At 42.8% G+C, this 15000-nt stretch overlaps 1 protein-coding gene across 5 annotated transcripts in view; it reads left to right on the forward strand.

Annotated features, from left to right (window-relative positions):
- Positions 1–15000, forward strand: part of LOC138038651 (uncharacterized) — a 33508-nt gene that overhangs the window by 17820 nt on the left and 688 nt on the right. For all 5 annotated transcript variants that reach the window (XM_068884643.1, XM_068884645.1, XM_068884646.1 and 2 more), the window contains 10 exons: positions 353–1211; positions 4001–5386; positions 5763–6017; positions 7913–8520; positions 8816–9201; positions 10207–10372; positions 11098–11341; positions 12279–12860; positions 13615–13681; positions 14520–15000. The exon at positions 14520–15000 is cut by the window's right edge and continues 688 nt beyond it. In XM_068884643.1, the coding sequence (XP_068740744.1) occupies positions 353–1211; positions 4001–5386; positions 5763–6017; positions 7913–8520; positions 8816–9201; positions 10207–10372; positions 11098–11341; positions 12279–12860; positions 13615–13681; positions 14520–14526 (4560 nt within the window). In that variant the 3' untranslated portion in view covers positions 14527–15000. The remainder of the gene's footprint in view (positions 1–352; positions 1212–4000; positions 5387–5762; positions 6018–7912; positions 8521–8815; positions 9202–10206; positions 10373–11097; positions 11342–12278; positions 12861–13614; positions 13682–14519) is intronic.

Consider the following 15000-nt stretch of genomic DNA (forward strand, 5'->3'; position numbering starts at 1 on the left):
TTCGAGTAAGGAAAAAAAGCTGTACTAGTTAGTCGACGATTTGGGAAAGTGAATTTGCAAAGGTGTTGTCTATCTAAATTGTTCCCCACAGGCCAAGGTGAACACAAAGGGAGACGAAACAAGATACCATCTCTCTCCATTTTATATTTTTGTCTACTTGATCGCAGCATCTTTAATTTTTCTGAAGTTATGTTCTGCTTCTGTATTTAAACACGGCGGTGAATGTGCTACTGAGCGTTTGCTACTCTCTCCCGTACCATAGTCTGATTTGTATTTGTAGAAAAAAAAAGTATTACCTTAATTCTGTGAGAACTTTTTTCAATGCTCATGCCGTACATGTAATTTCTTTTAGTCCAATCATTCAGACGAGAGATCCGCAAGTACCAGTCCCTCCCCAGTTGAAGAGTTCAAAGAGCCTGATACCAAGCCTGGTTTTAAGGGAAGGACGTCACGTGTGAGTGCCAGAGCAAGGAGCATATCTCCCTCGCTGGCTGCAGCAATGGCATCGATGAGCGAGAAAAAGAGCGATTTGTTATCGAGAGCGAACAAGAAAAAGGACTGTTTAGAATCGTCTTTAGACGCTTCTACTTCGAAGGACACCAAAACATTGGAAAAATCACCCACGCCTGAAAACGAGGAGGAAAGCAACGCTGAGGAGACAATAACTACTGTTGTGGAAATTTCTGATAAATGCCAACAAGCTTGTGAGCACGATATACAAAAGGAAAATAGCAGTCGAAGCAATGTTGAACAAGATGAGGCTGAATCGAATACTAAGTTTAAATGCATAGAGGACATAGAAGCAGCAGTAGAAAGCTTGGGGAATGAAAAGGCTTTGGCATTGGAAAGCAGCCACGATCTTGTTTCATCAAAGCCTGATTCGAGCAGTGAGGTTGAGATTTCAGACGCGGTGAAAGATGGAGCGGGAGAGTCTGAACAGAGCAGTCAGGAGGTCTGGGAAACTGTCATTGATAGCGGCTTCAGCGTGGCCAAAGGCAATGGCAAACCTCATGACCTGGTTGAAGATGTGGAAAAAGCTCTGAGTGAGAACAGTTTCGCAAGTAAGGAATCTGCCAACCAACTTTGCATTCCGGGGGTGCAGCCCGTCGACCTGCGACAAGCCGTTGACGCTGGCGTTGGTCTTATTAATCAGCTTGGAATTGAAGTGGAAGATATTAGTGAAAATGAGGAGGATATTGATCCAGGTCAAGGTAAATAGGGTGTAACGATAGCGGGGTGCTAGTGGGAAGTTTAAAGCCTAGTTGTCACCAGCGACGCAAGAAAAAGCGAAAGCATAAGTAGCGTATACTAAGTGAAAACGAAGGTCGACATACACCTTATTCCAAAATGGCCGCCATTTTAGTATTCTTTTTTTTTTTCTTGCCAATTGGCCCTTTTGGCCTCATTCAAGGTTAAAATATTCTTTTGAATTTTACGTTTGAAAGCTAGACCAAAAGGGCCAATTTGCAATCAAACAAAAGAATATTAAAATGGCGGCCATTTTGGAATAAGGTGTATCAGCAGAAGCACACGGAAATGCTCAGACACGGGGAATCTGGAACGAGTGCTTTAATTGGTCAAACAAAGCCAGACTTAGTAAATTTCCTTGTGCTTGTGCCGAGTTTCGTTTTCACACGGCATAAGGAGAAGGCAAGGACAGGCGCAAGCACAAGGAAAGGGAAACAGTTTGATCCTTGGGCTTGTGCATGCGCGTGTTGATGCTTGCGTCGAGTCTTTTTTCACGGTGAAATCAGAGCTGTTTTACTCGCGTTTGTGCTTGCGTCGCTAGTGGAAACCAGGGTTAAAGAGCGACGGCAACGTCACAAAACAATTATATGATTGGTTAGAAAGGGAAAATAATCATGCAGCACGTGCAGCACGCATTTTAGCGCACATGTTTTTGCGGTGCCCTGTATAACGGCGTGAAATCACCAAATTTGAAGTTTTTTGCGACAACGTACAAGGGTGAACCTCTCTCATTTCTTCGCCTTCGTCTGCAAAACGACAACGTGAAATAGCCAAATTTGAGGTGTTATGAATAACGTCAGCACTTGATGATGAATTTTCATTTTCTCTCCTAAATTAAGCGCCGTTTCGACCAGTGTCATTTTTGAGGAACTACTACACCCTTGTCATGTAAAAAAGATTCAAATAGTCACGAAGTGATTACAGTAACGCTAATTTATATTGTGAGATGACGTTCTTGTTGCCGTCACCGTCGTGGTTGCTAAATTCCCTAATAATAATAATAATAATAATAATAATAATAATAATAATAATAATAATAATAATAATAATAATAATTGCTGCCGATAGGCAGCCTTCATATTCTTGAAGCCATCGAGAAATTTTGGTTCGACGGTTCGAACCATCGTTTGCATTAAGAAATAGCCAATCAGGAATCCTGTTATATGGCGCCTTCTAGTCAACCAGCAGCTGTCTTATAAAAAAAATTGACATGTGCTTGGTCAGCGGAAAATTGCATGTGCTCGCAACAAGTTATAAATAGAGTTGATCAGAGTCAAGGTTTCGCTGTTTTATTACAGGTGAGTTTTGGCACTTTTTGCTGATCTATTATGATTACTTCTATTCGAGGAAGCATTCATCAAGGTCATGAAGCTTTCAGTGAACATTCTAGAGGCCGACAGTGTGCATTTATGTCACTTGCAGCTTTGCTTTTCAATCGATCGAATGCAACGCAGTCAACGGAAACTCTCGATTCAGAAACATCCTTTTATTTAAACTACATGTTTCCGCTCCGTTAAGATTGTCAGTCTACTTTCTGAACGGGAAAATGCAACTATACTTAATAAAAACGAACTAGAAAGAGAGAAGGGCAAATGATGATACGGTATTTTTTGAAGATGCGTTTTAAAATATACGCATAATTAAGTAGGATCAACTTTGTCTCGGTCACGCTGTTCTTATATAGATCGTTTTCACTGTCACGCAATAAAAAAATAAATCGAAAACCATCCAGTGAAAAAAGTCAAGAATTCGTGATGTTGTAGAAGATAAATGAAGAAGACACTTTTCCAAGATTTAGGCCTGTGCGTGTCCCCAAACTTCAGATATTCGTCGAAATGTTTCGCAGAAATTTACAGAGCCCAGTATGAAAACGCCATGTTGGTGTACATCTGTGGTGCACCAATATGGCGGCCGGAAAATAGTGTCAACATCTGTTACTATAACCAGTCTCATATCCAACAAGCACGAATGGAATAATTGTTTTATTAAATTCCTCAAACTCCAAAAGTTTAGGAAGTACGAAATACGAGTGAAAAAAAGCGAGAAAATCCGAGCGAAATCGAAGAAACTTAATGAAGATGCGATGTTGCGTAAGACCTTGTGGTGAGACAGACCCAGGCTCATCACAAAAACATTTGTTGCCTTTTCACGTACTTCTAAACGTCGCAGTTGATCCAAACTTTCCATAAAAACTTTTTTTTTGCTCTTTTCAGAGAGCAATTTCGCTTTCTGGCGAAAAAAACTCTTAGCTTGGCAACGATTAGCTCAATCACTTACCATATAAGGTCAAACTAAGCTGATAACCGAGATTGAGTGAACCAATCAGAGCACGAGAAATGCATTATCCGAGGTTGAAAATTTAATAAATTTTAATATTCATATTTTTGAGTCTGTATATAGTCTATGAATAAAATTATCATTGTTGGATTAACATAATAATAATAATAATAATAATAATAATAATAATAATCACAGCCCAACTGCATTCATGTCCAACTACCCTTAACATTGAATGACACAACCTCCTTCTTCTTGAGGCCTTGCAATCTTGATTTTTTTGCTGAGCAAACTTGGTTCCGGTCGCTCGCTCCCCAGTGATACTCTTCCTACTCTAACCTCTCTCTAGGAAACTACTCATGCTTGCATGCAGCTTGGTTATGTATGAAGTGTTTGTACTCTATTAATTTCCAGTTAAGTCGGGAGGATGTTCTCTGCCTGATGATTAACCAAAGCTTTACTTTTATCCTTGCAGATTCTGACTACACCAGCAAAACCATAGTCGCTTTATCCCGCACTGCTGCAATTGTGGAGCAAGAAAATTCAACTGTGGAAAAATCTTCTGGAGAGGTAACGTTTGCTAGTAGAGAACGTTTGAGTGAAATTAATAAACAAGGAACTGACGCCAGTGGAAGTTCACCAACCTCTGATATAGAAAGAGCAAAGCCCGAGAGTATCTCTCATTTTGAAGTTAAGACTGAAAACAAGCCGTTTGAGGTAAAACAAAATCTTAAGTCTGAGAGTAAGAATTCATCAGATTGCAAGAGCAAAAGAAGTGAGTTATGGAGCAGACCTGAGAGTCCATCGCCTGCTTCTTTACAACTGAGTGGGGATAGAAAAGCAACATCCGTAGAACAAAAGCTCGTGAAATCTGCAAGTGGAGGAATGTCGATGGAGGACCTTGTATCCAAAAGTATTTCTCGCAGTGCTGTAGAACCACCACTAATTAATAGCGACGCTCCGTCCATGCGATACAAGTTCTTCGAATGTAGAAATTACGGTGACGAACCGAATTATGACAAATTTATCAGAAGGTCGGAGTTTGATCAAAATAGAATTGCCGAATCGAAAGGTCCTCTCGCTCCAATTCGTTACCCCGAACTTGTGCGCAGCGGAACAAACTCTGATGCTGCTACAAATTCGAGCGGTGATTTCAACAAAGCATCGAACACAGACAGTGGTGACCCCGATGGAAAGCTCGCTAACAAAAGCTTGACTATGCCCTCTCTTATTAGTAGAACTCGTAGCCCGAATACGGACATTTTTCATAGGACTATCAATGTGAATGACAAATCAGTGCGGACTTCTCTGGAATCAAACGTGGCAAGTCCGAACGTTGCAAGGCATTTGGTTTCAAGATCTTCTCGGTCACCATCTTCTATCTCAATTTCCGGATCCAAAGTTCATACTTTAATGGCGGATAGGAAAAATCCGTCAAATCCTTTCCAACCTGTAATTGTCAAGCATGAATTTCAGTCTTCAGAGGGAAGCAAGGGGATTAAGCAAGAAATAAACTCAACTGGCGTGATCCGATCTGATTCTAAGTCACTTTTTATGCAGTCAGTACCGGAAGTGGGAAAACAAAACATTGAATTCAAAGGAGAATTAGGATTAAGCGAACATTCTTCCAGAAGAAGTCCACGGTCTAGCCAAGAACCTGAAGACTTTGAAAAGGCTTTCAAAACAACGCCAAGAACACTTTCCAGACCACATCCTGCTTTGATCTCCAGAGGCAGTAGCTCACTTGCGCCTTCTCTACCCGTGGGCGTGGCCCATCCGTACCCCAGGGCATCAGATAGTGCAAGCCATGGCAAAGGCTCTGAACACAACTCATTGACTTCTGGATCATCTGTAACATCAGGTAAAGCTTTGCTTGGCGGGAGGGTGTTGTGTTGTTGGGTCCTAGGGGTGGGGGTGGGTGGGGAATTGATGTGTGGGACATGGTTGACTGCGTCATAATAGAACTCGCCTTCGCTTAATTGACTCGCATGTTATGCAATGTTAATGAATGCGACAACACAACAGGATCCCAACTGGCTGGAGGCAAACCGGTGGGCTACAAGTTCAGCCGAAAAGTTGAACCAGATTCTGTCAGAAACAATGGGCAGACTTTGAGGCCGAGATCTCCGAATATCATTTCTGGTTTTATGTTATTTCGCACGGGGTTTGCCCATGATGTGCTGATGACGGGGTTTGCCCAAAAGGTCATCACAAGCTGACCCTGTATCCCTCTTCAGTTACCTACAGCAGCACGTCTCCTATCACGCTGCCGACTCCACATGAAGGAACTTCAGAGCTGCCACAACCAGAAAACAAAGCTAAACAACTTCAGACTCTCCAAGTTCCCATCCCAGTGGGAGAGGTCTCTCCAGTATCACTGAAGAGAAGCCCAGGTCCTGCCATTCATTCTGGCCTTCCTCCTGTTCTACCAATTATTGGTCCCGGGATCAAACCTCAGGGAGCTGTGTCTTCTCATCCTGTTGTTAGACCAGGTAAGAGTTGTTTCTATTGATCATAGGGCGGTTTTCAATTGACTGTCGAAAGTAACCAGCGAATTGCTTTGGTTTTGCATTACTTCACTCAGTGATTGGTTCAAAGTTCTCGCGCCACTTTTTCAACCAATCAGAGGTGAAACCAAAACCCATCGTGGGCTCGCCCGTGCACATTTTCCCGCGCTTTGTGTCGGCTACGTGTAATTACTTCGAGTTTTGATTGGTTTGCTGGATTGTCTCCGTCCTTTTCGATCGGCCAAAGTAATTACTTTAGTATTGGTTTTACGACACTCGATTGAAACTCGCTCTAGAGGGATCATAATTCGGCGTGGAAAGTATTTTCATAGTAATTCATTGGTTTTGGATTGCTACGCATGTCTGGCCGTTTCACGTGTCACGTTTCACGTGAAATAGACTTGTGACTTTAGCTTCACGTGATCCACGGCAACTCTGGATGGACTTTGTTCATCTCGAGGATTTAGTTTACAGAAAAAAAAAACAATTAAAAAAAAAACTTTTAAAACGTGTGTAGAAATAGACGCTGTATAAAATGAACATCGTTACCTGTCAAATTTTGCGAGTTTCGATGACGCCTTTTTGTGAGTCAACAGAGAGTCGACGTGAGTTCATGAAGAAAATTGCGGTAAGGAGTCAGTTTTGAACGATCTATAACCATAAAACCTAATTTTTCCTTGTTTCACGTACTGGAAAATGGTTTTGAGGTTCTTTTTTCCACAAACAACTTGTTATGTTTAAGAAAAACGAGAAGGAAATTCCACGTTGTCGTGTTCAGCAAATGAGAAAATGTCAACTTTTACTTAGAAACGGCAACTGGCAAACGCGAAAAATGGCGGGAAAATCATGGTCATGTGGTCACTTTTGCCGTTCGCGTTTCACGTCAAGGTGATGCTAAGGGGCCGTTTACATGTGGGAGGGTGCCCCCAGTTAGTAGGGTTACCTTAGGTGATAGAGTTTCGTTCTACATGCAACATAGGGTGCCCCTAGGTGGTAGGGTTTCCATGTTTTGAAGGTAGGGGACCCCCTACATGGTAGGTACAATTTTTTTGCATAACTCCATGTCAATGCAAAAGATAGAGTTGGCCCTAGGCGCTGGGGCTATTTCGTGTTGTGATCTAATTGCTGACCGCGAGTAAAAGGCGCCAAATCCGTGCGATTTTAAAGCGTCATTACATTTTTCCTCTTGTCCTAAAGTGTTAAATATGTTAACAGGCCTGTGCGACTCCTCTAGTGCTGTTCGCAAATGTTCATGTGCTATCAGAGTTAAGCAACTTCAAGTCCCACAATTTGAAGGCGACGTTTCTCGGGGAATTTGTCCAAAGCAATCCACATACCTGAAAAGCTGTTGTTAGAGACGACTAGAATTGCGTTAGCAGCCGCTCTTTACTTGACCGTACGGGGGAGGGGGGCCCTACGCTCGTCGTGTTTGCATGTACAACCGTGGTATTTTTAACCCTAGATCCCGTAGGGTCCCCTCTTTCCGTGTAAACAGGCCCTAAATCTCTCATATTTCTAAAATATGTCGCCCGAGATTCTCTGTTAATGAGGAGTTCAAGCAAAACCAATCGCGAGGCTTGCTCGCGTGCTTTTTTCCGCGCCTTATTAACTCCAGGTGCATAAATTTGCATTCGTTTACCCTGCCTTATGATACAGCTTGCAATTGGCCTTTTTGCTTGACTGTCTGCTGTGATTGACCAAAGTGATTACGTTGGCCTAAGTGTAATTGCTTCAAATGAAACCTCCATTTACACTCGACGAAGGAACTTTGTTGGATATTTTGTGCGTCCTTTAGATCAATTTGCGCCAGAATATATATAGGCAGTTTTTAGGGGGACGTAAAGCCAATAATTGCTCTTTCGCTGTTGTTGTTATTGTAGGGGTAAAGACGTCGGCGATTGGCGAGCAGACCAGGAGTGAAAGAAAAAGCGAAACCTCTCTCAGAGCGCCATCGCCTTACGGCAGATCAAAGTCGCCCGTCTCACGGTCGTTAGCAGCGGCACCAAAACCTTCCCCAGATCGTAAGAGCCCTCAGCCAATAGCGTTGTTTCAGAAATCAAGGGTGGCCGAGGAGACTGTTAGAGAAGAAACGGAGACTTTGCGTATTAAACAAGACCCTCCTCCTTATTCGATGGGAAAAGGCAAAGGAGGTATCGAGAAAGAGCGGGAGAAAAGAGATCAGAGGGATGCTGCTGCAGCCGAGGTCAACTTCCGGTCACAAGAACCCATGTCTGCCGAACAGCTAAGGAGTTTGCAACTTCAACAACAGTTGACGTTGCAGCATTATTATCAGCCGTTTTTGCAGAGTGGCATGTCCTTAGAAATGCTAAAGAATCTGGGTCCGCCGCTGGAGTACATGTCCGGAATGCCTGTTGATCCCAAGGCAATGCTTGCAGCACAGGCACAGATGCTGCAAACCATGCAGCCTGAGCAACAGATGCAAATGATGCAGCTTCATCGGCAACTGATGTTAGAACAAGACAAACAGGTGGGTGCCGTGTCTCCTTCCTTCCCCATTGTAGAGGTGATGTATGCTCGTAAACGTAAGTGCTATTTGAGAAATACAGCGAGCTGTTTTGTCAGCGTTAATTACTTCGAACAGGGTTAATGAGAACAACTATTTTACAAATTACAGTAATTTTTCTCCTGTTAATATTAGTCTAATAAGGTGTGTTCCGGGCTTAAATCCCTTTGAACGGTGTAACGGCAGCGTGTTTTACAAAATGGTCATTTTAGCTAAACTTTTATAATTTGCGAACTGTTTGAATTGTGAATTCTCATAGGCGATGCGAAGCACTGGGAGCGCAACTCAGTCAGAAGTACGAAACCTCGAGAAGAAGGAGATCCCAACATCGAGTGACCGACTGCAAGAAGAAAGAAGGACAGATGAGTCCGCAGGAGCTAAGAAATCCGGTCCCAGCAGGCAGCATCCAGATAGCGGCGAGGGCGAGTTCCGCGGCCGGTACCTCGTTCAAAGCGGCGAGTTTGCCTCCAGGAGCCAGTCGCCTAAGGTGGCATCGCACAAACTGCCGTCCGAAGAGCCGGTTGAGAAAAAAAGCAGAATAGACGAATCGTATGAAAGAGAACGAGAGCTGGAAAGGCAGAAGTACAAGAGGGAAGAGGAATTCCTGCAGAGACAGAAACTCAAGCAGCAGATATCTATGTTCAAGTGAGAAAAACTTCCTTTCAATGGTGTTTTAAGGCAATAGCGTGAGGAATGTCCTCATTGAGAAAAAGGCACAAACGTGTGCGCGAATGTTGTAATTAGGGATAAGAAAGAGCAACAGCAGAGGCAACGAAAACGTCACACCGAAATATAACTTAGCGCTATCGCAAGTATTTCGCGATTATTCTGTCTTGTTCACGTTGTACTATACGGGCGAAGAATCCTGTAACTCCGTGGATGGGTACGAACGGTTTGAGAGTAAAAATAGAAAATGAATATTAGGGAGCTTAAGCAAGCGCATTTTTGAGAGACGCGGACGGCAACCGGAAGAGAACATTTCGCGTGCCAGGACGATGGTGTCTCTAAGATTTTTATACTAATCATATCTAATGGAGAAAAGATACTTTGGAATGTAAATGTAAAAGTGTCAAGGCAAGATAAAAGGGAAATCAGCTCACTTCCGGTTGCCTTCCGCGTCTCAAAAACGCGCATGCTTAAGCTCCCTAATAGTTCATTGCTACGTGCTTACGTTGTCGACAAATTTTGGCGATTTCAGGTTGTTGCTTTGAGGAGTACGGCAAAAAATGCACGGAGATTCGTGCCGCACGTGCAGCACGATTATGTTTTTCCTTTCTTAACCAATGATATATCTTGGTTTGAAGAGTTGTCGTTGCGGCAGCCGTCGCCTTTGCATGCTTAAACCCCCTATTGTCACGGAACGTCGTACGTTTAAAAGCGTGATTTCTGAATTAATCATAACCATGACAATTTTCTCAAATTTTACTGGTGCGTTAACTGCATTATCTTTCACTAATTATTGTGTAAGGTTGTAATCGGGCATTGAAATCAAGTGCACTCAGCTTAATCCACCAATCGCAGCATTTATCTCAATAACCATAGCTACCTACCGTACCAAACTGGGGATTTTCTAAAATGGACGAATTTGTAACATTAGACCATCAAAGCTTCCGCTAGCCGCTAAATATACATATTTTCTTTCTCATCAAGCAAACTTGAAAGTGATTTACAAAAAGAGCAGCTGGGAGCCAACTTTCCCCGTAAACGTCATGGTGGCACCGAAAAGCCGGCCGAGAGACTTGGCAGTAGTAGAGAAGATGAAAGAGCAGATAGCGGAGCTAGGAATACGAGAGAGTTGATTTATCACCGACCGCAGGTTTGTTGTTACCGTTGTATCCCGATTAGAAAACGCTCTACTGCCGATTTTGGAATTTGCAATGCCCTATTTCGCGCAAGTCCAAAATGCGGAAATCGGCTTCTTTGGTACCCTTGCGAACACACGCTATTACGAATGACAGTTGTCGTCGCGAGGCGCATTGCTCTGGAATATTGTGTTTATTTCAAAACAGAGTGTTGGATGAAGCAAATTGCGTTGTGCAACTGACCAAATGCTAAAATGGCCGCCAACAAATTATTCTTTTGTCTTTGTGTTAAGTTGCCAAATTAGCCTCGTTTTACAGGCCAATTTCATTTTTACACGTGTTAACGAGGCTAGTGAGGCTAATTAACACAAAGACAAAATAATGATTTGTTGGCGGCCATTTTTGCATTCGGTCAATGGCAAGCAGTGAACGAGCGTTATTAAGTCCCATAAAATTGCACTTAGCCCTGTGAAATGACTGTATGAAATGGAAGGGTCAATGAGTATTCGGTAGTCGTTGCAGAATGGTCAGTTGGGATTCCAAATATGAACAAGAGAAACGTGGTTTCAGGTCACATGTGGCCTTTATAAAGCTGTGTATGTTGGCTGTCGTCCTCATGAAATATTGATGTATTTACTTTGTGCCACTGAGAGGTTAATAAATTTGTTTTCTTATAACTGGAAAGATACGATGGAATAGCTAGCACTAATAGTTTCTTGTACTCCTGTAAAATTGTCAGGATTCGACAACAAGCACTGCAAAATCAACAGAAAGTTCTTCAGGCCAAGGATCTCCCCGCGCCCAAGCTGTTAAATCTCAAACGCTTTCTGCCTCAAGATCGCCGATTCCGGCATCCAGACACAAAGTGGACAGCTTAGATGAGAAAGAAAGGAGGGATGGCTCAAGCTCGCATCCGTCTGCAAACTTTATGCAAACACAGTTTCAAGCCTACCTTTCGCAGCTCAATTTTGATCCGTCAACAGGTACGGAAGAGTCTTCATTTACGTGGTGTTCTTATTAGCCTTGAATCAATGCAGTTGGCCTAGAAATCGGCTTGCGTAGCGTTCATTGCGTGATTAATCATCTCTGACAATTTGAGCTTAATCGGCTGGCTTGTTTGTTAGATTTCACGTCTGAATTGTCCTGTCTGAAATTTGGTCTTTCCGAGTTAGTCCGTTTACCTGGTTCATGTAAAGGGGCATAAAAAGTGAGGTCAGTAAGGCCCGTTGTAAACGTCGCATTTCACAGGTACCGAATGTAATGCAAAGGAGAAAAATCTATTGTTTTCGCTCATTTGCATTAGATTTGGCACATTTAAAAAACGACGTTTATAACGGCATAAGATTTTCCTATAGATGGTCGCAAAAGTTCTGTAAACTGTGTAATTTAGCGTGAAAAACACAAGGCAATTATTGTTAGTCGCCACGGCAATAGAACTAATTGTAACTAAACTTACATTAACTCGACGATCCCACCTTTTCCTTTTGCCTCAATCTTGACCCAGAGCTCTTCTCTTGACTGATGGGGAGAAGAGCTCTTGGGAACCCTGAAACATAGTGTCTTCTCATTGGTTTTCGTGAAGAACAATCAAAAGCGTCTCTAATTGGTGTATTCATATTAGCACGAGGAGTGAGCAGGCGCAGTAAGGTTCAAATCGCCAATTTTTCGCGATAAGAATCCTACGGCGCTTGTTCTACTAAAACAGAGTTTCCCAGAGCCTTGGGTCGACCCGAGGCTCTGGTGAGGAGAATGCCTTTTGCCTTCGAATCAGGCACACGCTAGAGTTCCCGCGAGAGTGGTATTTCTAGCCTTGGAGGTATGAAAGGCCTTCCAAGCCACGCGGGCAAAGCCAACTCCTTTGAGCCTATGCAAAGTCAATAAATATCTGAGTGTCTTCTTGTCGAATGCATTATTCTGCAGGATCGTTACCATACGGAGCCCATCAGATGCTTGTGGGGTCCCAGTTTTCACTCCCCCCTGGATTAGTCATGAGTATGCCCATAACAAGCCATGGAGAATCTAGCACAATATCATCAGTAGCTTCCTTAAGGAGGGAAGGAGAAGAGAGGGCTTCTTACCGAAGTATCGATAGGGACCGCTCTTCTACCCCGACATCTCATTCCAAGTCAAATTCCAGGACGACGGCGGCTTCAGAGCCCCATGAACGACTTCAGAGACTCAAAGATACTGAGAAGGAAACTCGGCGTTCGCCGATTATGTTCCAAGACGAACGAACCAGAAATCGTAACGCTACCAGCGAGTCGTCTGTCTCCCCTAAATCTGGCTCCAGACCGTCTGATTTGAAATCGGAGGAGAGCGCTTCGCACGGTCGCCCAGCCGTTTTATCACACAATCTTGCCGTTAGTCGGATGGCAGGCCACATGGACGTGCTTACAGAGGAAGAGTTGATCAGAAGGCAGAGGTTGGCTGCAGAGTATGGCGATCCAAGTCTTCACTATTATAATGTTTCTCCTGGCCTGATACGAATGGATCCTGCTTATGGTGAGTTTGCAGGGCATGTATATGGGAATCTTTGATGACGTCATTGTCTACTTTTTGTGCCATTAGAGCGACTTTCATGACCTTGAAAAATAAACGTAAAAACAGGACGTAAACAAAAATGCAAAACTATTAATTGGCTTATCGAACAAAAACGAACGAGTGCGAATTTTCATTGGCTTAGCGAACGCGGATGCAAATATCCTCATCTCTCCATGGAACTCTCTGGAAAGCGATGGGCATTTCGCTTTGACGTCATTTGAAATACAGTAATGTGATTGGGCAATCGAACTCTTTACTGCCCATATTAGGAGTTTCCTTGGCGGGAATAAGGAAAAGCTTTGATTTAATCTTGCCAAACATTGGTCCGTTAAACAAATTTCGGACACCAAACTACGGACGTCATACGAAAGTCGCTCTAACATACGAGTTTGCTCACAAAAAGCATCTTGCTATTTACAAATTGACTTCAAAAAGTGAAAGAACTTGTTAACCTTAAATAAATGTTTAATTTAAAGCCTTTGAGCTTTGATAACGAGTGAGTTATCAGGCATCAAAAACTGATAAATTCTTGGGTAGTAAAGGTGCTAACGATAGGTTGTTTTCACGTGACGTCATCGCCGCCCTGTTGGTGGACGAAAACCAGTACCTAGCGAAAAATCTTGCGCATGAACAGTCCCGCCAAAATCGCGAAAATAATGCTCGTCAGGTTATACACGAATAAGATGTTGATGTAGTTGGTTATGCTGTCTTGTAGCTGCCAATATGATGCAGTCTTCGCCACAACACATTGGACGAGGGATGGAACACTTCATAACGAAAAGGTACTTACAATCATTTCTCGCTTTACGGGTGAAGAGGCTTTGTTGCTCGAAGGGCGTCCGACTCGACTGCGAGTAGTCTTTAATTTGGGCGATGGATTGTGGGGCGGGTGACATTCACGAGCGCGCGAAATTGCGCTCCCCTCTTGTCGCGTCTCCTCGAAAATTCACGCATGCGCGTGTATTTCTCCCTCCCCGAATCTTGCGCCGAAATTAGTAAGTCTTGTTGCAGTTGTTTAGCGGAGCAATTACTTTGCGTCTAGGTTTTTTGACACGCACTTGAAAATCACTCTAAGGCGTCGCAAGAGGCGCTTTCCGCTTGTTAGATATTTTGCCAGTTTGAAATTTCAGAAATGTCGTGTGCCTAATTGACGGACGGCCCTTTCCTGTTGGACGAACTAGACCCAAGCCACTGCGCGCACCCACCCACAAATTTCGTGCCACGAGGGAGGCCGTCTACCGTACGTTAAGTTCTTACCCTGTTTGGCCTATTTCCATTACGTGGGCTAACGCTAAAGTGGGGATATTGTGAACTTATTTCATCTCTGCTCATGATTTAAATTTTTTTTTTCATTTTGACTTCCAACCGAAATTTTAGGAAATTTGGGTTAAACGAACACTGCTCTCAATTGACGGTCCAAGAAAGTGCACAATACTGACGTTTATCAGTTCCTCGCGACGCTTTAAAACTTTACATCTAGTAGCTGCATGTACGTGGGGATAAAGTCAACTGTTCTAGACGGAAAATTGCCTTACTCTCAACCGCTTGTGACAACCTTTTGGTCTTTGGCAGTATTTTGAGAAAAATCACAAATGAATCGTTTGTTTGTTTCTTTTGCAGGCCGTGAGTGATCAAGACGTTTGTGTTGCTTGTAATTTCGCCTTCAGAAAACCTGGTTCCCCATTAGGAAAAGAAAAGAGAACATTTTTTCCTAACTTCATTTTCGAGATGAGACTCTTCCTGAAACAAAGTACTATCAGCGTCAGAGTATTTCACATAAACATGCTAAATCGCTAACCTTCTTCAAATTTAGGAAGTCAAAATGTTATTTTTTACTGTTTCCAAGAAATCTTGTATTTTCAACATTCTTAGTGTCATGGATTTAAGGTTTCAATTTGTACTTTTTATTTCGATCCTCTGACGGTTTCATAAAGTTAATTTCTTAAAAAAATCTATTTTTTTGTGAATTTCAATATTGCATGTAATACTTGTGTCCACGGTAACTATGTATCCGTATTCGCGTTTTATTTTCTAGAATATATATATCCTAAGATTTATTTGGCATTTTGCTAGGCATAATCTTCGTAAATCAGCCATAAAC

Source organism: Montipora capricornis, chromosome 2, assembly GCF_036669925.1.
Source record: "Montipora capricornis isolate CH-2021 chromosome 2, ASM3666992v2, whole genome shotgun sequence".
Lineage (NCBI taxonomy): Eukaryota > Metazoa > Cnidaria > Anthozoa > Scleractinia > Acroporidae > Montipora > Montipora capricornis.